We start from the raw sequence: 24,338 nt of genomic DNA, 5'->3' as shown, positions 1-24,338 counted from the left end.
ATATGTAAATATACCATGTGCATGCAGTACTGGTGGTGGCCAGAAGGGGCATCAGCTTTCCTCTGGAACTTTGGTACAGACAGTTGTTAGCCTCCATAGGAATGGCTGAGAACCAGACCTGAGTCCTCTGCATGGGCAGTAAGTGCCATCCTCCAGGCCCCTGGATCCAGCTTTTTATGTAGCTTCTGGGGACTGCTCAGGCCATCATTGCTCTGAGGCAAGCGCTTTACTGACTGAGCTATTTCTCCAGTGTGACAGAGCAGTCTCTTTGACACAAGAAATATCCGAAGGGTGGAGGGGACTTGGAGAGCTAAGCCTGATCCAACAGTGGTTTCCCCTGTAGCGAAGAGAACACTGGTGGCCACCTTTCCTTACTAAAGTGAGAATGTGAGAAAGAGACAAAGAAGGCCAGCCTGACCCAGGTCTGGTACAATGTAAGGGTGCAGTTGTGTCTCATTCCTGGGACCCTACAGTACAGCTTTTGAGGCCATGGAGATGAAGCCAGGGCCTTTGTTCTAGTAATTCTTCTAGAAACTGATAGGAAATACCCATGGAAATACCCCTAAAGTTTTGTAACAAGTTAGAACCAATAGAAGAGATAGCTGATCATGGTATGTATAGTTGGGGATACTGGAACATTATACGGCCACCAAAAAACTCAGGATGAGAAAACTGGGCGTGAAAAAAAATGTTCCACCTATGAAGTTAATTTAAAACATAACGGCATTGTTAGGGCAACTAGGGATACAATAGAGACCCTGTCTCAAAACAATAAAGAAAAAAACAATCCAAACAAAAGTCCCCAGCATAATGTAATCAATTTAGTGTAAGCAAACAAATGAAATGTCTGCTATAGACAGGCTTCAAACTTTAAGATTTTTTTGGCTGTATAAAGACAGGAGAATAAAACTCTCAGACACCCAGGACCTCTGTGTAAGGAAATGTGGAAGGGAATGCAGACAGTAGTATTTGGGGTGGTTGTCTTTGGGATACAGAATGACAGTGACATTCTAAATGTTTCCTACTTTTCTGGAGTTTGAGACGTTTCTGAGTGTGCATGTTCCTGGGTGGGCATGTGGTCTTTTGAAGAGGAGAGTGAATAGGCAAAGAGAAAAACCTCATTTTCTCCTAAGAGCACGTGGTGATCGTCTTTCTCCTCTCAGGGACTCTGGGGTCTACAGGGTGCCCCACCGTGATGATTTAGAGGGACAGAGTTGTCTCCTGCGCTGAGGATGGGGTCCCAGGGGGGTGGCTACTCACCCAGCACCAGGGTGGGCCAGCTGGAGATGCGGGCCTTCAGGCCTTGGTAGAAGATCTGATGTAGGAACATGATGGTCTCACTGAAAGAAAAAGCACCAATGAGCTCCTGTCTGGGTTTCCCACCTCTCTGGTGAAGACCCTGCTGAACACATTAGTGCCACACCAAACGTGGGGCCCTCAGTAGAAACTTCTATTCACCTAGTGATGGGGCATCAACCCCTACACAAGCCCCTCTGCACAGGGGATGCCAGCTCACGGAGATGGCAGAGGAGACCTTGGAGGTGGGGCTCACTACATTAAGGGTTCCAGAAGCAGAGGGAGACTACTTCACTACTTTACTCGTCTGTCTTTCCTCCTTTCTGGAATGTCCTTATCTTTCTTTGGACCATTTCCTAGGCTCTGCTTTCTACTCAGATGTGGTCTCCCCCCACATCAATTTTTGATCTAAGAGGGTCTTGCTGTATCAACACTACCTGAGCAGGGGAAGAGGTGGAGGGAGCAGGGAGCTGCAGACGGTGTATGTAGAGCAGGGCCCAGGGACAAAGCCCCTGAGAAGATCTGAAAAGTCCTCAACAGGGCAGAGATGCAGGGAGGGTGGGAAGGGGGAAGGAGAAAAAGAGACCTGGTGAGCTGAGGGACAGGGAAAAGAAGAGAAGGAGGAGAGAGAGAAAGGGAAAGACAGAGAACGTTAATAGTCCATGCCAAAGAGGTAAGCCGGCAACCCTGGGGTAGGCCACTGGGCATGGAGGAGGAAAGCCAATGCTACAAAAATGAAAGCCAGCAAAACCCGAAAAAAGGGGCTGCAGAGAAAACCTGCTGACTTTTTCTTTCTGAGTGAGGATCTCACAGTTACTGACTCGTCTGCTATCTGAAAGCCTCCCTAGTGACCTGGGGGAGACTGGCTTCCATCTGATATCTTGTTGGCTTTCGAACCAGGTTAAGAACTTTGCTTTTCAGCATGGAAAGACCCTTGGATACCAAGAGACCAGCCTGGGGTGCATAAGAATGCAGAGGAAAAAAAGAAAAGAAAAGAAAATTGGTCTGTAGTGGATGGCAGGGAAGCTGGAGGGAAGCTGGAGACCTTCAGGGTTCTTGAGGGAGCTTTGTGTGTGCATCCTGTCGGATGGCACTGAGCATGTCAGTCACAGGGAAGCCACTTCAGACCACCAGAAGACACACGCCAGACACCCGGGCATGTGCCAGTGAGGAGAGAAAGCTCCCTAGATACAATACTGCAAGGGTCAGTGCAGCAACAGACCAGGAGCCTCACAAAAAGGATGGTAAAACCAGCTTGAAGGCATTGCAAGGGGCAGCTCAACTCCACACAACCAAGCAATCAAGCTAATTAATCGAGTCACGAGACATTTTCCCACCCTCAGTGTTTTTTAAAAGTTATATTTCCACCCTTCTTTAGTTAAATGTGCAGCAATGTGATGTCTGTGTGTGTATGTATGGTGTGCATTTGGTATATGCACACCCGTGTGTGCCAGAGCATGAGCCCATGTGCACATGTGTGAAGACCATAGGAGAATGTCCTGCTCCATCACTCTCTGCCTTGTTCCTTTGAGGCAGGGTCTCTCACCCCGAGCCTGGGGCTGGGCTGGCACCCAGCAAGACCCAGCAATCTTTTTGATTCTGCACTGGCGGAATCCCTATGGCACTGGCGTTAAAGGCATGTACAGCCATATCTGCTTTTTACCTGAGTGCTGGGGATTTGAACTCAGGTTCTCACACTTATGTAGCAAATGTTCTTGCCTGTGGAGTCATCTCTCCAGCCTAAGTATGGTGCTTTAAAAATCCATATACCCTAACTGAGAGATATTTCCTTGCTGAAAGATGTTGCCTGAACCCCCCAGCAAGCCAATGTTGTTGGTGGAGAGTCTTGTAGCGACATTGACCATGGCTAATGAGGTGGCTGCCGAAGGCGGAAGAGTGGCTGTGGTCACTTCTTAAGACAACAATGAAGCTTCCCAGATCCACTGACTCCCTCCTTTTCAAGACAAGAGTTCTCAGATTCATATTTTATGGCCAGGAGAACTCCTTCCAAACTTAGAACCTCAGACCTTGCTGCTGCCCCTGGCCAAGTTTTTGTGGCATTCTCAATCCTTTGCCACGTTAGAACAGTGACTCTAAACCTTCCTAACGCTGTGACCCTTTAATACAATTCCTCATGTTATGGTGACCCCCAACCATAAAATTATTTTCATTGCTACTTCGGACCTCTAAGTTTGCTGCTATTATGAACTGTAATGTAAATATCCATAATGTAAATATTTCAAATGATCTTAGGCAATCCCTGAGAAAGGGCCATTCCACATCAAAGGAGTTGTAACCTCCCAGGTTGAGAGGATCTCAGAGTCTCCAGGAGTAAAAGCTGCTCTGGTGAAGACACCACCTTCTTTGCTTATATCCTAAGATCGCAACCCTTCAGTCTCGTCTTCAGATTCCACTTGTGATTGGGTTCTTTGCTGTGTCCACCACACCAATGGTGACACTCCCTCTGTGGGAGTCTTAGGTGATTCCAAGTTATCTGTGAGAGTTGGAACCATCCCTTTCCAAGCTCCTGTTAACGTCAATATCTTGTCCTTTCCCATGAATCTTGGATGCTCTTCCTTCCATCTAAAATGATGTGTGTTTTCTAGAAGCTCTTGAATTAACTTTGACCAGATCCTCCAGAAGAATCCCTACCTGCGGCAGCCTTATGGAAATCTATGATTCAGACAATCAAATCTGAGAGCTGATATTCCTCCTCGAGGCACCGGCTGCAGAGCAGACTGTCACCTTAGCGGCATGAGGTAAACATTCGCTTTGGATGTCTCCATCATTGCTCTGCAATGACCAGGCGCACTATCAATCACTGGTGCTGTTTTGGAAGGAATCTGTTTTTCCTTAGCATTAGGTCTCAACAATGAACTCCCATGTTATATATAGATGTGCCTGGCTCCATCGACAGAGCACAGGTGAAGGAGTTTCAGGCTCTTGACAATTCAGAACTCTAAATGACCCCGGCTTAGACTTCACATCTAAGCCCTTAAAAGGTCTAAACCCTTAATGAGACAGATCAGTCTTTGAAGCTCTGAAGCCAGGAACCAACTTCCCTGTAGCTGTGACAGTTTTCCATGGGCTCGCCTGTTCTGTTGGGCTATTTGGTCCACATGGAGGATTGGTTGTGGGGTGCAGCTGTCTTTGAGGGTTATCTCTGGTCCATCTTCTGGATGACTTACTCCATTTTCCCCATCAGCACCCGATGCGTATCCTTGCACTACATGCTGGGAGAATGATTATATCCCATGAACCACTGCAAACTTCTGCAACTTCCTCACCAGAGTTGAGGGTTGGAGCATCACTCTGGGTTAGGTCATGGCCTCAGCAACACCATTGTTTACTCGAGCTTCCCTCTGGACCACTCAGAATGGCTCCCTGACAATTAGAGGGCTGTTAGCTTTCTTAGCATTTGTGTGCTTACTGGACCAGCACCTTCTTTTTTATGAGAAGATTTATTTTTATTATTTTAAATTAAGTGTCAGGGCGTGGGTATGTGCCCATCAGTGCAGGCACCTGAGGAGGCCAGAGGTACAGGATTCCCTGAAGCTGTAAAAGTTACAAGTAGTTGTGAACCACCTTAGGCAGGTGCTGGGGATTAAACTTGGGTCCTTTGCAAGAAATGGAGGAGTACCTAAGCACTGAGCCATCCTTCCAGGCCCGGAGTAGCTATTTTACTTCCCCTCCAGGCCTTTCCTTTGCCTTCACAACCTGCTTATCTGTTGCAAGAAGCTTGGCTCTCAGGCCATTCAGCTCTCAGCATGCTTTTCTCCCTGAGTGATGTTTTTGCTTTTGATTCAAAATAGGATCCTTACACTGTGCTTTGCTCTCACACTAAGGGGCCACTGTAGAGTTATTGTTCCAATTTCAGTGTTTTATCTCCGGGAACAGGGAGGCCAAAGAAAGAGAGAGCAATGGCCAGATGGTGGAGCAGCCAGAACATAAGTGGCATTCATTATATCAAAAACATCACCTTGTTTGTGGCACCTCGAACAGTTAAGTCATGACATCAAAGGTCACTGATCGTGGGTCATCATAACATAATAAGGTTTGAAATTCCCTAGGAATTACCAAAATGTGAGAGACACAAGCTGAGCCTGTGTTGTGGATATATGGATATGCTCCGGGAAGGGTGGTCACAAGCCTTGCATTGTGAAAAGTGACATCTGCTCAGCACTGCGGAAGGAACCTGCTGCAGAAAATGAAGCCTCCCCCCCTGCAAGTGTGGACTCTGAAAACTTCATGATAACCTTATAAGCCAGAAATCACCATTGTTTCCCACCCTGTAAGGAAAAAAAATATCAATGGTTTCATCTTGACTTGATGTGCTTAAAAAAAAATTCACTGCTGGCCTGCGGAGACAGTTGGGAGGATAAAGTGGTTTTTGAATTATCGTGGAGACTAGAGTTTGGATTCTTAGAACCCAAATAAGCTTTAACCCAGCACCCCTGTGGGGAGCATACGCCTGTACCCAGTACTCTTGTGGGGAGATGGGAGGTAGAGACAGGTACCCACGGCAGTAAACAACTAGGAGACCCTGACTCAGACAAGATGGAAGGGGAGGACAGGCAGACACCCAGCATTTTCCTCTGACTGCACACGCATGGATCCACAGTCACACATAGGCGCACACGTGATTAACACATTGGTTGAACATTTCCCATTGGTCACATGTCTCTATTCTGTGAACTGTCTGGTGATGCCCATTCACTATTTTCTCTCAGGAAGTTGAAACAATTCTGTCAAACACAGGTCTGTCATGTGTGAGCCCCATCATTCACTTCAGATTTATCACGGGTGGTGATGTGGCTTTCCATTTGACTACACTAGGTTCTGTATTTTCTTTCTGCCTCAACCTTGGACACCAGGCCTTTCCCAATTCCTACACTGCGTCCGTATTCACCTGCAGTTTATTTTATGGGAAAATAGTTAAACAGAACTTGCTTTTATCCATTCATCCATCCATCCATCCATCCATCCATCCATCCACCTATCCACCCCACCCTACCCATCCACCTTTCTGTGTATGTGGTGTGTGCAAGTGTGTATGCATGCTGCATGGGTGTGAAGACAAGCTGATGTCAGATGTCCTCCTCAGTTGCTCGCCACTGTATTTATTGTGGCAGGGTCTCTCGATGAACCTGAAACTTGTTTGTTCAGTTTGTCTAGCTAGCCAGCGACTACAGGTGGACAACTGCACCCACCCAGCATTTGTGTGGATGCTGGGTATCTGAATTTCAGTCCTCATGCTTGTATAGCAACTGATTTACCCACCCAGCCTTCTTCCCATCTTCTTTATGATGTATTTCAATTGCAGGTAGTGTGTGTCTTTCATTGTTCACGGAAACTTTAAAATCATTTTGTTAGGTTATACTTTGAGTAGAATTATTTTAAATTTGGAGAATATTCTTGGTGAAAGGACATTTGTGACATGGAATCTCTCTATTCTGGAATCTTTCTAATCTGGACACTGGTGCCAATTACTCCCTCCCTTCCTCCTTCTCTCCTCTTTCCTTCTCCCTCTCTGTGTATGTACATATGTTTGCAGGTGTGTATGCATCTGGCGACCAGAGGTCAACCTTTGGTGCATTCCTCATGAGACAGGGTCTCTCACTGGCCTGAAGTTCACCAAGTAAGCTAGGCTGGCTGGCCATCGAGCCCCAGGGATCTACTGTCTCTGCCACCTCAAGGCTGAGATTACAGGCTCACACTACCACCTTCAGTGTTTCCACATGGCTCTGGGGATGGAACTCAGACCTGGCCAGCAGCAGAGTCATCTCCCCAAACCCTACTCGTGTTTTCTAAGTCCTTCACCATTTGGGTCCTCTGCTTATTTTTTACATAGTCATGCCAATGGTTCTATTAGAAGCAGGATTGTTTTCTTACATTTTAAGTTGTTCTGTAGACAATGGGAAAACTACCCATCTGATTAAAAACTACCTGGACTCTAGACTCACTACCATGTTCCTGTCAGTTGTGACCTCTGACTTAGCTGACACAGCTACTCCTCCATGATGGGCTTCTCTTTTCACTGAACAGCAGCTCCGGCTGGCCAGCCTCTCAGGCCTTCCACCTAACCTGTCGTGTTTTAGAACCCATGCTCTGCTCTCCATAGCACCGGCCTCTGTATCATCTCTGCCAAACTGATTGCTAACGAATTCATCACTGGTCCTCTGCTTCCCCTCCTGCGCCCAGCTCCCCCTCTCTCTGAACATAGCAATCTTGAACATCTACATTGATTATCTGGAGTGGCCCTAGCTCGGCCTGCCCCACCCCCATCCCCCGTCTGTCTTACGGATCCTTCCCTCTTTCTCTTTTTGCTTCTGCCACTCTGCCTTTATCTCTGTCCACTGTACTCAAGGCTTTCTTGCATCAGCTTTTGCATAGGTTGCTCTCTTGGGATGCACTGACATTTTTCGGTTGGGAGAAGGAGAGTGGGAGAGAGGAGGGAATGTGAGGGGAGAGGGTGGAGTACTATATACATGCAAGTATACTTTAAAGTTCCTTTCGATTTTATTTTATGTGTATGAGTGTGTTGCTTGCATATATGTCTGTACACCACATGCATGCCTTGTGCCCATGGAGTCAGAGAGGGCATTGGATCTCTGAGACTGGAGTTATGGGTGGTTGTGAGCAATCATGTGGGTGTTGGGAATTCAACATGGGTCTTCTGCAAGAGCAGGAAGCACTCCTAATCACCATCTCTCTAGACCCAAGTATGCTTTTTTTAATCAAATTTTTATACGAATAATCGGAAATCTTTCCACTTTATTCAGCTCTTTCAGTTTAAGTAAAAAAATGACTGATTTTAGTCAGTTCTGTCAGTTTAAGTAAAAATGATTGATTCTTTTAAACTGCTAAGCTTATCGTGACTCTCTAAGGAGCACACATAACCCAGCTCTCCTAAAGCTCCTTTGAAGGTGGGAAGCTGCGAGTTGTGTGCAGAGCTCAGCCACCATACGGGCAGGTGCCAGACCAGATGCTGGTCACACCACATCCAGTCCCAGCAGTAGTGAAGACAGAAATTGAGTTCCTGGCCCCCCAGTTCTAGTGGGTATCGGCCACAGCCCAGCCTGTGTCAGAGGTCAGCAATTGTGGCCTGTGGGGCCAGACATGATGCACCCCATCTTGGATGATTCACTTAAGAATGACTGGAGCCCACTATGCACCCCAGACTGGCCTCAAACTCTGAATCCTCCTGCCTTTGCCTTCTCTGTGCTGGCGTGTTAGGTATAGGGGCAACCACATCTGGATTTTCTTTGTTCGTTTGCTTGTTTTTACATCTTAAATGACTGGGGGAATCCTCAAAAGGATACTTTGTGATATGTGAAAATTATATGAAGTTTATATTTTAGTGTGTATAAATAAAAATAGGAACAGTGCTGCCCCATGGGCTTATGTCTTTATTATTGCTTAGTTGCCATGGGGAACGTAGAGCCCACAGAGTATAAAATATTTATTTTTTTATTAATTTTTTTTAGGGAATAAAGCAATGACATTTTATGTGTCATTGTACTTGGCTCAGATTTGTCCCTTCACTACCCTCCCTTGCCTTCTGCCATGTCCCACTATAAAATAGAGGAACTCATATCTGGCCCTTTGCAGAGGGGGTCAAGCACCTCTTTCACAAATATGAGGATCTGGTTTGATCTCCAGCACCCATGGGGAAAACAGAGCATGGTGATACAAGACTGCAATTCCAGCTCTGGGAAAGCAGACAAGAAGACCCTTGGTGTTCGCCAGTGAGCAGCCAAACTGGTCACGTTCAGTGTAGTGAGAGACCTTGTTTCAAAATATAAAGAAAAAAAATAAAATGGAGAGAAGTTGAAGGAGACAGCCAGTGCGGGCCTTTGGCCTCCGCATGCACACACATGCACACACATGCACACACACGCACACACATGCACACGCATGCACACACTCACACTTACGGAAAAGAACTGGCTGTTTAAATGTAGTGAAGGCTGTGGCAGCAGAGACCCTCTAGCGTCTGCAGCAGGGATGTCTGCCAATAGGGTGGCAAGAGAGTCTGGGGGACGCTGAGGGCCGTATTATCCAAGGAAACCAACGAAGACAGGGAAGCAGTTCATTTGAGACCTGCTTGCCTGCCTCCTCCTTCAGCGATCGGGAAGGAGGCATGAACAAGGCCATCCCAAAGTGGACAGAGTGGGGCCACAGCTGGGCAGAAGCAGGCCTATACACTCTGCATTTTATGGCAGCTTTGGTGCCCACTCCTGTCCACTCTCCAGATCACTCAGGCATGACGGATGGACTGTGGCATTTTCTTCCATGGATTTCCTCATTGGCACAAATCACTGTCAGTCATCAGAGTGCACATCAGGACACACGCACCTCTGTCACCCCGGCAGAGAGGCCTCTTAGCACTACTGTGGCTTTCAGCACTCAGTGCCAGGCGTGGATTTTACTAGAAGGGAACTGCTCAGCTCTGTAGGCAGACCATCCTGGCCACTCAGAGCCTGCTGCAGCTGCTTAAGAGAAGGATCTTTCTGAGGTATGGCATGCAATTAACACCCTCCATGACGTTGCCAACCTGGAGAGTGGTCTCTTTCTTCTCCAGGACCCTTTAAATGAGCACCCATAAATTAAATCACTAAAGCGACATCAGGTTTCCATCAGGGGCTGTCCATTTCCTCTCACAGGCAAGGCTGCTTGGCATCACTGTTTGCAGAAATGCCATCCAGGAAACAAGCAGGTAGCCCCACTCTTCACACATGGTTCCCAGACCTCCGCCCCATGGGTGAGGTGGAAAGCAGGCAGGGTCAGGTTCTGGATCCTGTCCCCAAGACACTTACAGTAGGAGGGAGGTGGGACTCACATAGAGGGAGAGACTTCAGATAGAGGGGATATTTGGAGCCTTTTGCTGTGATCTATACTCGTCAGGAGAACGAAGTTAAGGAGAGGAGCCTAGTTTTGTCTTCAATCCAGCTGTTCGTAGGCTCACAGGGAGCATCAAGCTTAAGACAGAGAAGACAGTGCTGTATTTATCTGGCCATGTATCTAGGAGGGTGAGCAGGAGGTAGGCACCAGCTCTTGATGGAGAAAGGAGAAGTCAGGAGAGGAGAGAAGCCCAGTGCTGCAGATTTGTGCACACCAGTAGGACCATGGGTCTTTCTCCTTAATACACACATGGCTCTCTATACCTCTTGGCTCCACACCCACAGATTCACCCACATACACATCATTTGTAATTCCAGTTCTAGGGGATCTGATAACCTCTTCTGACCTCCTCTGACACTGCACATACATGACACACATACACACATGCGGGAAAAACACCCAGACACATAAAGTAAATACTGTGTGTGTAGTGAATATGTACTGGTTGACCTATTAGCTCAGGCTTCTTATTAATTGTTATATCTTACATCTTAACCCATAATTCTTGTCTATGTTAGCCACATGGCTTGTACCTTTTATCAGTAAGGCATTCTCATCTTGCTTCCTCTTGGTCTGGGTAACAACTGCAGACTGAGCCTTTTCCTCTTCCCAGAATTCTCCTGTTCTCATTACCCTGTCTCTACTTCCTGCCTGGTTGGCCCACCTATACTTCCTGCCTGGCTACTGGCCAATCAGCATTTTATTAAGGTGACAAATTTTTACAAAGTACAAAACCATTGTCCCACAGCACAGGAGTGGGTTGGTTCTGGGAAGAGTGGGTTTGCTGCACAAGTGAAGGGGACCCCTCCTTCCTCTCTTTGTTTCCTTGTTTACCATGGGATGCCTCTCTTTCAGGGGCTTCTGTCCAGCAAGGCTCTGATACAAGAGCCTCCCAGAAGTCAGAGTTTCTGCTAAGCTCCTAAACTTCCAAAACATGAGTGCAAATAAGCTGTCATTTCTTTCTTTTCCTTCCTTCCTTCCTTCCTTCCTTCCTTCCTTCCTTCCTTCCTTCCTTCCTTCCTTCCTTCAGTCCTCTCTTTTCTTCAGTGTTGGGGCCTTAACTGAAGATCTCCCACATGCTAGGCAAATGCGCTCCATCTGAGCTGTATTTCTAGCCATTTTTTAACAGTATTCAGCTTCAGGTATTTCATTATAGCAATTTTATAACTCTTAAATATTGAAAACAGAGTTTCTCAACAGTGGTGGGATTGGTGTTTTGGGTGGAATAGTTTCTGGGCATGTTTGGAAATATCCATGCCCCTTGTCCATCAGATATCAGTAATATATCCTCAAACCATCATTGGTAACTGTCTTACCAGTGTCAAAATGCTTTAGATTTAGACTATGTAGGCCTCAGTTTGTACTCCCACCTCACACGCTGAAACTGCTTGACCATATGACCTCAAATTATTTCCTTCCATTCTGGGCCTCAGTTTCCTCAGCTGTACTTGGGGGGAAACAGATGTGGGTTTGTGTCAGGAGTCAGCTCAACATCTGTTGACCAATTCTTCCGGGCCTCCTCTCCACCTTTGCTGTCTGTCCTGCTTACCTGTTCAGGAAGATGCTGCTGACGTCATCGTGTGTGATGGGAGGTTTCTTGGAGCTGGCCGCCATGCGTAGTGGGCGCAGGAAATTATTGACAAGGATGTGCAGTTGCTGCACGTACTCGGCCTCGGCTTCCAGCATACTGAACACCACCTGGTTCCTCTTGCGCATGCTGTCGGCATGGGGAGACCGGATGTAGTCCTGGATAACGGTCTTCCACTTCCGCCGGCACAGCCAGCCCCGAAGGAAGCTCTGTACCTGGTAAGACCAGTGGGGAGGTTTATATTAGTAACAGTTACTCTCACGGGCAGGGAGTACCGGTTAGTCATCCCTGCTGCTGGGAGCATAGGGAAGAGGAGCTGAGATGCAGAGCAGGATCTGCTGCTTGTGAGATGCTGAACGTGCTCTTTGGGCCCTCTGAGACAACTTTTCTACCTGTGAAACAGGGTCAGGGAGCATCACCACAGTGTGGATTAAATGGTTTAGAAGTGTGGATTTTAGGGCCTGCTCCAGGCCACTGCATTTGAACAAGTTCCCTGATTGATTTAGAAGAGCAGAACGGAGGAAAAGCGAACTAGTGTGGGGAGAAGGATTGCTAGGCCGTGCTTGGCATGGTTGCATCTCGTCTAATGACTCTTCTGAGAGCTCAGAGGTTTCAATTAAAGTTTGTCTGGAGAGGGCAATTACCAAATTGAACAGAACATGGCAAATCTGCTCATCTCCAGCTCTTCCGTGGCTTTGGAGCCCGAGTGCCAGCCTGGAGCCTCTCTCGAATCAGCAGGGAAATGAGTCGGGCACTTGCTCAGTGGCCTTGAAGTTGGCTGAGAGAAGTGGCCTCTGACAAGTGGCAGGAGCTTGTCTTCACTCACGCATGTGCCTCGGCACACACACGGACACACACACAGAAATACATACATATTACATATACATATATAATACATATAATACAGAGAACACAGACACACATAAACATACATATTATACATACACACAGAAACAGAGAAACACGCAGATATATACATACACATACACACAGACATATACACATAGCCACAGGTCATGCATACACAGACATATACACACAGACATGTATACACTTACATGACAGATACACATAGACACATAAAGACACACAGATGTATACTGACAAACTTATACATGCACACACATGTGAAGACCCAGATACAAATAGACATACACGCAAGTGCTGTCTAGTTTTATGTCACCTGGATGCAGCTACAGTCATCACAGAGGAGGGCCTCAAATGAGAAAGGGACTTTATAAGATTAGGCTGTGGGCAAGACTGTAGGACATTTTCTTAATTAGTGATTGATGTGGGATGGCCCAGGCCATTGTGGGTGATACCACCTCTGGGCTATTGTTTCTGGGTGCTATAGGGAAGCAGTCTGAGCAACCATGGGGAGCAAGCCAGTAAGCAGTACCCCTCTATGGCCTCTGAATCAGCTTCTGCCTCCAGTTTGCTTCCCTGTTTATGTTCCTTCCTTTGCTTCCTTCCCTCAGTGGATTATGATACGCAAGCCAAATATACCGTTTCCCCTGAAGATTCTTTGGTCATGTTTCAACATAGCAGCAGAAACCCTAATACACAAATACACACATAAAGACACAGGTATACACACACACACACACACACACACACACACACACACACACACACACATTTTCTCAGCTGCACAGGTTTCTAATCCAGGGTCATCTACTACTTGCACTCTTGGGGCTTCTGGGCTGTGCACAAGCTCACGATTGGCTCAGGGAGGGACACAGAGACCGGGCCAGCATACTTTACTTTACTGAAGGACCCTGGCCATGGACAGCAAACAAGCCTGCAGTGCAGATTCACCTCCAAGGACAAGGAGGTCTTTGTAGAAAAGGGAGGGCTTTAAATCACCAAGAAACAGATATGGGGGTGGATTTGAGCCAGCCCCTATCAAATGCTGCAAGCAGAAAGGGCTGCCCTGAGTTGAGAGGTGCACTGAGATGTTCAGGGACCATAGCAGAGCCAGCTGTCCCTGCCTTGGTAGGACCTGGTGTCAAATATTCATGTTTGCCGATAAGAGCCTGACAGCTCCTGCATACCCATGTGGCTGGCTTGGGAATGGGAGAGGGCAACCTCTTCTGCCTGCGGCTGGCATTGCTAACTCTCCAGGATGTGGTTCAGGCTGTTAGACCTCTTGCTTCTCCAGGAGGCCACATGGTCATGCAGCTGAGTGCATGGGCTTGAGAGCTGGTGTCAGGGTTTGAATGTCTCCCTGCAAATATTTAGCGGTGTCAGCTTTGACAGGTTCCCTGGCCTCTCTGTGTCTCAGCTTCCCCAGATATGAGATGGGGATGATGATCAAATCTCAGAGGCTTTTCCTGAAGATCCACTTAACCTGCCTCAGGCTCCCAGAATAGCATCTGGCACGCAGAAAGTGGCTAATGAATGCTGCAATTTCTATTTTTGAGAAACTAGATATCCAGATTTCCACATAAAGTGTTTAGCTCTTAAAGCACTAGCAACAAATATAAATGGGAAAATATACATGGGCTGAAAGCCATATGCACTGGGGAAGGCTGGACTTGGCCTGTGGGATATATTTGTAGTTTCTGGTCTATCTGTAGTGCCATGGTGTCCTTTCTGCAAACCTCACAAAGATGATCCATTTTTTTCATTTGCTGTTCTTAGGGTGAACCATTTTTCTTGTCTTGAGTCTGGCAAGATGAAAACATAGCCAGCCCCCTTCCTGTGTTGTGGCACTGCACGGTGGTCCATGGTATCGTTACTATCCTGGCTACTGGGAAGGTCCCTGACATGTTGTAAATTATCTCTTCCCTTGGGAACTCTGTTAGAGCCGAAGTAGAGGCTGGCTGTGGGGTCTTATGAAGGCCAGCTCACTTCTGAGTCCTGCTGGGGAGTGTGCAGTTGTGAGGTGTGTGTGTGTGTGTGTGTGTGTAAGGGACTGCAGGAGGGACAAGCAGTTAAGTGATGATGGAAAGATGCCCCAGGTGTCTTGGTGAGGCTGCACGGTACTTGGAGGAAAACTCTTAGAGGGGACTTCCTAGACCTTGGTCCTGGCCCCATCTCCTTCTTCCTTTTCCTTATCTCTGTAAAATGGGGCTAGATCACCTTCCCTCACAGGGACACCCAGAAAGTATGGTGATGGAGGAGTGTCTATGTGTTACTTTCATTTATTAATAAAGAAACTGCCTTGGCCCTTTAAGAGGATAGAAAATTAGGTAGGTGGAGTAGACAGAACAGAATTGTGGGAGAAAGGAAGCAGAGTTGGGGAGACACTTCAGGCAGTCGCCATAGTGAGTCGCCATGCTTCTCCTCTCTGAGATGGATGCAGGTTAAGACCTCTCCTGGTAAGCCACCCCTCGTGGTGCTATATAAATTATTAAATATGGGTTAAAGCAAGATATGAGAATCAACCAATAAGAAGCTACAGATAATGAGCCAGAGGCCAGGCAGTATTTAAATGAATACAGTTTCTGTGTAATTATTTTGTATGTAAAGCTAGCCGGCGGCCGGGTGGTGGGACCGCTCCATCTACAGTATGGCAGGTGTCAAAAGAGGCAAGTGGCTTCTGGGTCCATCTCTGGAACTGAGGTGACTGGGTGAGTGGCATGCCATAAGGACACATGGGATGGCAAGTGGGCACTGCCAGCCAGGGATGGTACAGACCTTTTTAATTTTCTTGATGTCACTGTCCTCGTCATTGGGGGTGACAATCTGGGTGGACTGGATGCGTTCTTTGTTCTTGAGCAGGGATGCAATCTGCAACAGAATCATAGGTCAATAGTGGGCTGGGGACACTGACCAGCAGGCAGCGGCAGCACCTGAAGCCTGCTTCCTCTGTCACAAGAGACTATGGTGTTGTGTGCTGAGACTCCCATCCCTAGTGTTTTGCCAATGAACCACACAGGTGCCAGATGCCTAGACAGCAGTGAATGCCACACTGGGACAAGTCTACCTTGGATACAATGGGGCCATAGGAATGTGGACAAGCTTCTTCTAGGTGTAAAGTGTTGGCTATAGCTGGATCTGTATTTCTCTTCTGTGTCTTGTAAACCACAGGTTCCTTTTATTTTACTGTGGTAAGATATATAGGAAGATAAACGTTACCATGTGAATCTTTGGTTTCCATGTATGATGTAGAATATGTGTGTGGTATGTGCATGTGTGTGCAGGAGGATATGCACTTGTATGCTCCTAAAAATGGAGGCCTAAGGTCTTTCCTTGGTTGCTCTCCATCTTTAGTTTTTGAAACAAGGTCTCTCACTGAAACCGAAGTTCATAAATTTAGTTAGGATGTGTTGCCAATGAACTTCATCCATCTTCACCTAAGGCTGGGATTACAGGCATGTCTCACCATGCTTAACTTTTTACTTGGGTTCTGCAGTTCTAAACTCAGGTCCTTGTGCTTGAGTGGCAAGAACTTTACTGACTGAGCCATTAATTATTTTTAAACAAGAGTTTGTTTATGTATATATATATATACACACACACAGACAGACACACAGACACACGCATGTGTAGATCAGAGGACAACTTTCAGGCTCCAGTCTCTCCTCTTACCACGTGGGTGTAGTGAGGAGCTGCGGGGGGGCGGGGGCCTTCCCGCCGCCCTGCTCTTGGCCACTGGCTAGCTTAAAACCCGAAATAACAACACACAAATTGTATTCTTTTATACACTGCCTGGCCCATTAATTTCAGCCTCTTACTCACATCTTGACTAACCCATATCTAATAATCTTTGTAACACCACGAATGGTGTCTTACCGGGAAAGATTCAGCATGTCTGAACTGGCTAACTTAGGAGAGGTGTAGCATCGGTCTGAGCCATATACCTCACTTCCTTCTTCCTGTTCTGTCTACTCCACCGACCTAAGGGCTGGCCAAGGCAGTTTCTTTATTAAAACAGAAGACCCTCCCACATCACGTGGGTTCCAGGACTGAACTCACATCGTCAGGCTTGGAGGCAAGTGCCTTTACCTGCTGTGTCATCTCACTGCCCTCCCCAGTGAATCGTTGTTGAGAGGCACCCAGGCCATTTGTAATGTGCAGCCTACATCACCACCCCTCCCTGGGGTCTTCAGGTGGAAACCCTGTGCCCCGTTGCACAGTAAGTCCCTCCTCCTCCAGCTGCTGGCAGCCACTGTTCTGCTTTCCACGGCTGTGACTTTTACACCAGGAAGCTCATGTGGAGTTACTTGGTATTTTGTTTAGCATTGCTCCCTCAGGGTTCATTCATTTTGTAGCCTGTGCCAGAATTCTTTTCACACATATTATCATCCATAGTTTTCATATATCCCCTTCCTCCTGTCCTTCCATGATTCTCCACCCCTTCAGGCTGTTTCTCTTCCTGCTCCCAGACAGTCAGTCCCCTCTCTGCCTTTTGTATTCTTCACCCGTGTTCCTTCCAATTCCTTAAGATCTCATCTTCCCCTCTTTATGGCTGATTAAAGTTCCACGTGTGCTATGTACCTTTTCCTTACGCATCCATCCACTGCTTTCAAGTCCTAGCTATTGTGAGCAGAGCAGCAATGAACATGTGTGTACAAGGATCTCTGTGGTAGGCAATGCTCATCCACTTACAGACATCGGGCTGTCCTTTGTTCAACAAAAGCAGGTGGGGGGATAAATCAGATCAGAGCTAGTGGTTCAGAGTTCAGCTGTGTCGGTTGGTCTCCTCTCTGTGTTACCCTGAAGTACTTCTTGGTATCAAAGTCCTCTTTGGAGCTTAACTACTTGCCCTGAAAGCTAAGGTAGCCTCTATAATATCTAAAATAACCTCCATTTGTCTTATTTGGGGATCATAGAGGATCAAGACCAAGACCCAGGGCTGGTGCCCAGGAGCTGGATATCATAAATCTGTCCGAAACCGTCCCAGAGGACAGGCCAGCTATCATTTTGTACTGGCGTTCACATATTAAAAAGAAAGAACTTTCTATTGAAGAAAAGCCACCCGTTCTCGCTCCCTGCTTTGCTGAGAGTTCTGTGGAGTAGCTAGAGTGGTCTCATTCATTACAGCTCCTGGTGGCTAGCACAGGACCCAGCATGCAACAGGCCCTTGTTAGCTGGAAAAATAAGTGTACTAAAAACTGTTCAGAGCAACAGTGACCTCCAAACCCCCAACCACAGGAAGCTACAGCAATCACCGAGCCCAGCACATCTAAAGGCAGAAGCTCAGGGAATTCTCTAAACACAGCTGCCGGCAGGCTGCACCCACCTCAGAACGTGAGGCCGTGTGCCCTCAAGGCCATTTGCTGAACCTCAGGATGAATGGCTCTCAAAAATGAACCATTGAAGCCTTTGAAAGTGGAGTGAGCAGTTGCAAGCTCTTGACTCCTAGGCTGCTAAAATTACTTTGGCTGGCCTTCACTTGAAGAGTGTCTGAAAACATCTAACTGGAATGTTCAGTGGAGAAACCTGTTTGCCTGTTCACTCCTTTTTTTCCCCTCTGAAATACTTTTTTATATGTATTCTCCTTAATCCTTACATTTAGAACATTTGCATGTTGAAATAAAAGGTCAATATTTTGGCCTCTAGTCTAAAAGGTTTATGGTACATTCGTTCACACATACATACACACGCACACGCACACACACACACACACACACACACACGAGGCACACAAACATAACACAAGCATAGAGCGCTTGGTGAGCTCACAGGCTTCTGCTGCTGGGTCAACACACCCCTCTTGGCCTGAAGGTCTTATCTTCATGACATCTGGCTTTCTTCGCCAGTTTTTTATATTTGCATGGAGGATGGTGGTGATGGTGTTTATTGGGGGCTAGTCTGCATTTAAAACTAATGATGGGGCCTGGAGAGTTGGCTCAGTGGTTAAGAGGGCTAGCTATTCTTTCAGAGGATCCGGATTCAGTTTCCAGCATCCACAGGGTAACTTATTACCCTCTGCAACTTCAGAGTCAGGACTCTGATGCCCTCCTTTGGCTTCCTTGGACACCAGGAACACACATAGTTTACAGACAAACATGCAGGCAACACTAATACACATAAAATAAAATAAATAGAAACAAAAAATTAAAAAGCAATTAAAATTTGCCGTGCGCTTCTGATAGGCCTTCTATAGGACATTCAACTAGTGGGAACCAGGGCAGAAAACAGGCACAACCAGGACTCACACTGTGCTATGCTGCCCAGTGCTCAGACAGCCCTAACAGTCTTAGAGTCTTTAAAACTCCTTTGTCTGTTCATTTTAGTTATTTGTGTATGCAGTGTTTGTGTGCACACAGGCACACATGCCTGTGGAGGCCAAAGGACAGTTTCCACCAGTCAGTCTTTCCTCCACAATGTGACCTGGGGGTTGAACTCATAAGGTATGGTTTTATCCCCTGAGCCTAGAGTCTTTATTAAGGATCAGGCTGGGCACATAGCTCAGGAGAGTTAGGAACTTGGATTGTTGTAGCAATCTTAGGCTACGGGCTATGGCAACTCAGTTTTCTCCCTCTTGCTTTCTTTGGTCCCTTCCAAGCCTGTATATCTCCTTCATGCCCACCCCATCTGAAAATCTCAATGGTGTCTTGGTGTTGGGCTCTGTGACAGGCAGCGTGCATCTAGGATTACAGGTGTGTACTACCTACCACCTGGGGAGCTGAATCAAGAGGTTCCTGAGGCCAGCTGTGGAGGTTTGACTGGGTATGTCCCCCATAGACTCATGTGTTTGAATGCTTAACCCATAGGGAGCAGCACTATTAGGAGGTGTGGCCTTGCTGGAGTAGGCGTGGCCTTGTTGGAGGAAGTGTGTCACTGTAGGGGTGGGCTTTGAGGTCTCATAGTTCCAACTAGGTCCAATGTAGGACACAGTCTCCTTCTGCTGCTTGCAGATCAAGATGTAGAACTCCCAGCTCCTTCTCTAGCACCATGTCTGCCTGCATGCCACCATTCTTCGTGCCGTGAGGATAACGGATGAAAGTTCTGAAACTGTGAGCCAGCCCCAGCTCAATGTTTTCCTTTATAAGAGTTGCGTGATCATGTCTCTCCACAGTTACAGAAACCCTAAGACACCAGCTGAGGCTACACAGTGAAGAGTTGTAGAAAACAAATGTCCAAGAAGGCACGGCCAGAACAGTGGTATCTATCCACTATGAAGGGCAGGGCATTTGATTGGAAACATTGCTCCGAATTCCCGCCAAATAGGCCTTTCCTGCCATTACACACACCCCCACACCCTCACCCCCACACACACCTCCACACCCCAACCCAGGCTTCTGACTGGCCTGCTCCTAGCCCCCCAGGAGGCCCTGCCCTCTGCACCTGTGCCTTCTTGGGCCCACAAACTGATAAACATATTCAAGGCCAACGGCAAACTGAGCTTAATATCCTCTGGCTTTCAAATACCTTGTCAAGATCAGGGCTCACACAGCACTACTGTGGCCCTGTTCACACTCTAACACAGCAGACTGGAAAGGCAGACATCTCCACACTCCTAGAGCCTTCCGGAGCCTGCACTCACTCACTCACCAAACCCTCACACGCTATCATGCCAGGCAAGAGGGGCTGAGTAGCAGCAGAGGCTGCCCAACCCTTATGGAGTTCCTGCCAGGCTGCTGAAATCAAGGACACGCAGGGAACTTTGTGCTGAGCTTCAGAAAGGCTTGTGAGCTAGGGTCTACAGCGTAAGTTAGCAGGTGCTCCATCAGGAGGTGGCAGTCCTTGGCAGGATCTGGCTAGGTGGGGAGCATGGGCATGCCACAAAGGGGCAATAACATGTGCAAAGGCCAGGGGCAGGGATAGCTCAGTGCTCTGGGATGCTGGGTGGGTAATGTGGCCACAGTCCTTCCCTGGTCTCATTGTGTGTTTGTGTTGCGGTGGGGGGGAGTTCTATTTGGATTCAGGAAGCTGTGTTGTGCTATCATACACCTTAGGGATTTTTTTCAGAGTAGGATGGAGCCCAGAATCAGCCACTAGTGTTAGGAAAAGGACATTTTTGGGCTAGCCTCTGGAAGACTGTCAGAGGCATTGTATAGAGTAGAAAGACTAGCAGATGGACGGGAGCCCACGTTCCACTTCTAGGTCTGTCATTTCTCATCTATGTGTATTTGGACAAGTTACCCGAGCTCTCTCAGCCTGGTTCCTCATGGCTTATCCTACTAATGGCAATGGGGGCCGATGAAGGAAATGGGTCTGAAGTCTTGCAGGACTAAAGATGGGTCAAATGTGGAACTCCAGTTAAACATGAAGTTGTAAGTTGATATTACTGCTGGTTTAGAGCTTTGCTGTTGCTGGATGAGATAGGGTTGGTGACTCCACGTCTCTGAACTTTCTAGACAGGGCAGGGAGGTGCCAGGCTACAGCTACAGGTGTGGAAAGGAGTTCTGTACACAGATAACCCTGCACCTGGGGCTTCTAGCTCTGTGGTTGACATCTCCATGGTTTTCATCCTTTCCTGTTGGGATTACAGTTTTTTGAGTGGCGCCTGATGGGATCAGGGAGCCCAGCCTGGGGATGGCAGGTCTGGATCACATGAATCCTCACCTCTCATTGCACCCTGCCTCCTTAGGTGGGTTCTTGCATGTCTCTTCTCCACATCCTGGCATCTAGAATCCCGCATGGGCTGCTAGGGAGGATGCCTGAGAACTTGTGCTTCCAGGAGTCAACAGCATCTCCCGGCATGGTACCTAAATGAAGGTTCCCTTTTGGGAGTTCTGGGGTCGCCCAAGGCCTTGGTAACCATGAGTGGCTAGACTCCAGGAGGTGTTTGCAGGACTTCTGCCCAATAAGGCCACACACAAGAAAACCTTGGTCTCGTCATCAGGGGCATACACCAGAAGCCTGTGATTTATCATTTGATATTTGTGTATCTGGTGAAGGTACAGAGAGAGTTTGCAGTGATGACTACAGGTGATATTGTACTCCAGACTCTGGGGCTGACAATGGCGACATTTAATGTGTCCTTAATAACTTATCTATTAAACATTTCACTCATTCTTATCACCTGGTTTGGTCATAGCAAAGACCCTACATTATATGCAGCAACTCAGGAGCAGAGAAGTGGGGGACACACTTCAGGTGGTACTTGGTAAACACAGAGGTGGGAGGAGTCTGGGGTTTGATCTGGCCTGGGGACCCCTGGCTTGCAGTCACCTCTGCCTTCAGTCGCTCGATCTCGATCTGGCCGTCCTCGATCTGCTGTCGCAGCTGCTTGGCCACCGTCTTCTCTGTCTCTACTATCTGCAGCAGGTGCAGGTACTTCTGCATGAGCGCCTCATGTTCCGTGGCCAGTGTCCTGTAGCTGTGGACAGAGGTGCATGGCAGGTAAGAAGCTGCCCCTGTCTCTAGGCCCTACACACCCCATTGCCTATAAACTTCTGGCTTCTTTATTAGCCTGGCTCTCCTGGTTATGTTCACTTTCTCTCTCTATGTCTCTATCCTTCTCTGTCTCTCTCTGCCTGTCTCTGTTTCTCCCTATATATTATATATACACATACATACACAAACAGAAAGACAGACAGACACACACACACACACACACACACACACACACACACACACACACACACACTTTCTCTCTCCTCCTGGGATGTTTTCTAGGTAGATAAGCATTTTGAAACATACCCTCGCCCCTTTCCTTAACTCCACGCTTCTTCTTAGGCTACTTCTGGGATTCAGCTGAATTGCCTTGGTGGGCTCCAGGGGTCTTCTTTCAGCACCTGAGCTTCTAGTAGTGTGGTGATGGAGGTGGATACACTGTATGCCTAAAGAGTGCTGAGTGGACACTTGCTGCATGCAAGGGTCACTACAGATGCGTGCCTCAGGGCTTGTGGGATATACAGAGGACAAGTAGGCACATACATCTCATTATTTGGGTGATACCTGAAGACACTGCACAGACATAGACGTGTCAGGTGGTGAGTCACGGGACTTTAGTGTATGCTAAGAAGGAGGGGACCAGCAATGAGGATGTGATCAGGGAAGACTTCCTAGGTGACACACCACCAAGTTGGAGCTGAGGCTTTTGACTTCAAACCTAATTCCTTGGGTACCACTTTAGGGCAGCCCTGGCTGGACACTTATGTTGGCAGTAATTGATAAATGAGGGGAAATGGCACCAGAGCAAAGAGAGTCTCAAAGGAGGGGAGGAGGTATCTCGTCAGATTCCTAAATTAACATGTGGTACACAGATGGACAGAGTGACAGAGCAGGAATAGAAGTCACCTCCCTGAAGAGAGACCTTGCTCCCCTGTGTTCTGGGTCTGGACCTCTGCCTGATATAACAAGGCCATCAGAGTGCATCACCGCTGTGGAAGAGGCCCAGTGTACAGAGGGGCTTGGTGAACAAAACTCCAGCATCTCAGAGGAAGGCACTTATCCAGATATGGCCAAGGTCAGGGGAAGGGAAGGGCCTTGGAAGGGAAAGGTTAGAGTTCTCAGGGATAAATGAGATCTAGGTCTATATCCCTCACATTCCTCAAATTCTTCCTCTTGCTTCATCCCACCATCACCCCAGAGCCATCTCTTTGCCTTTCCTCTGTCACCCCTACCCATTGCTCTGTCCTCCTGCCCTCTCCTCACTAAGCAAGGTCTGTGTCTCCTTCCTTAGTGGCAGTGAGGGGCTCTCCTTTCCTTCCTCTGATTGGCAGAGCCCAGGATAATCCATAGGCGCATTAAAGCCCTCTGCAGGGTCTCTGTCAGAGCAAACTGCCTCTGTTCCATCACATTCCATCCTATGATCCAGAAAAGGTTCAAGTCCGCACCCCTTTAGAACAAACCAAGCTGTCCCTCCACCTCCCTAACTCTACTCGCTCTGTGATGGATAATCCCGACTGTCAGCGTGACTGGCTTGAGATGGCTGGGATGCTAGGAAAACACACATCTCAATGTATTGCTGAGAGAGAGTCCAGTGATGACTAATGAAGGAAGGGCTGGGAGGATTTGCTTTAACTGTGCGAGGCACCGTCCCATTGCTGGAGGTTCAGAAGGAACCAAAGGGGAAGAGGAAGGAAGCCTCTTCCTGACTTCGAGGACACTCTTTCTGTCTGCCTCTGGTGGCCATGAAACGAACAGCTTCTTTCTGCTACCAGCTCATATCATGATGGTCTGCCCCACCACAGTCAACAACAGAGCCAACGGAGGACCGAAGCTGCTGAAACATGATCAAAATAAACTTTTCTTCCTTAAGGTTGTCCTTCCAGGTATCTGTCACCTTCTTTTCCACTTGCTCAGCATGCCTTATTGAAAGGGCATCTCTCCAGCATCTCCCAGAACTTTCTGCATCCCTTCAGCATAGCATTGGTTCTTAGCACCCATAGCAACTGGCTCCTCCTCTGGGGTCACCCACTCTCTCCTACTGGTGAGACTGATAGAATGTGAGATTGATTTTAGCCTGCCAGCTTCTGGCATCATTACCAGGCAGCCCTGCGCACATTTGGCCAGTGGGGTCAAACCGGGGAGGAAGGTCTTTGACTCAGCCTTAGGAGCCTGTCACATGAGCTCACAAAGTCTCTGTGGCCCTCAGCGTTTTAGGTGAGTCTGTCAGGAGGCCATGGCAGAAGTAACCTTGCAATAAAGAAGGGCCATGCCAAGGTGCTGAGGTAGGCAGGTTAGCTACAAAGGGTCCTATTCT

The 24,338-nt window shown here is 47.7% G+C and overlaps 1 protein-coding gene across 2 annotated transcripts in view; it reads right to left on the bottom strand.

Moving 5' to 3' along the window:
• Positions 1-24,338, bottom strand: part of Rasgrf1 (Ras protein specific guanine nucleotide releasing factor 1) — a 107,615-nt gene that overhangs the window by 56,962 nt on the left and 26,315 nt on the right. For both annotated transcript variants that reach the window (XM_038323410.1, XM_038323411.1), the window contains exons 3-6: positions 21,860-22,007; positions 15,431-15,523; positions 11,750-12,003; positions 1,261-1,340 (exon numbers count right to left, since the gene is read on the bottom strand). In XM_038323410.1, coding sequence (XP_038179338.1) covers positions 1,261-1,340; positions 11,750-12,003; positions 15,431-15,523; positions 21,860-22,007 — 575 coding nt within the window. The remainder of the gene's footprint in view (positions 1-1,260; positions 1,341-11,749; positions 12,004-15,430; positions 15,524-21,859; positions 22,008-24,338) is intronic.

The sequence above is a fragment of the Arvicola amphibius genome, chromosome 3 (assembly GCF_903992535.2).
Source record: "Arvicola amphibius chromosome 3, mArvAmp1.2, whole genome shotgun sequence".
Classification (NCBI taxonomy): domain Eukaryota; kingdom Metazoa; phylum Chordata; class Mammalia; order Rodentia; family Cricetidae; genus Arvicola; species Arvicola amphibius.
The sequence above is the reverse complement of the archived record's forward strand: the minus strand, read 5'-3'. Positions and strand labels throughout refer to the sequence as shown.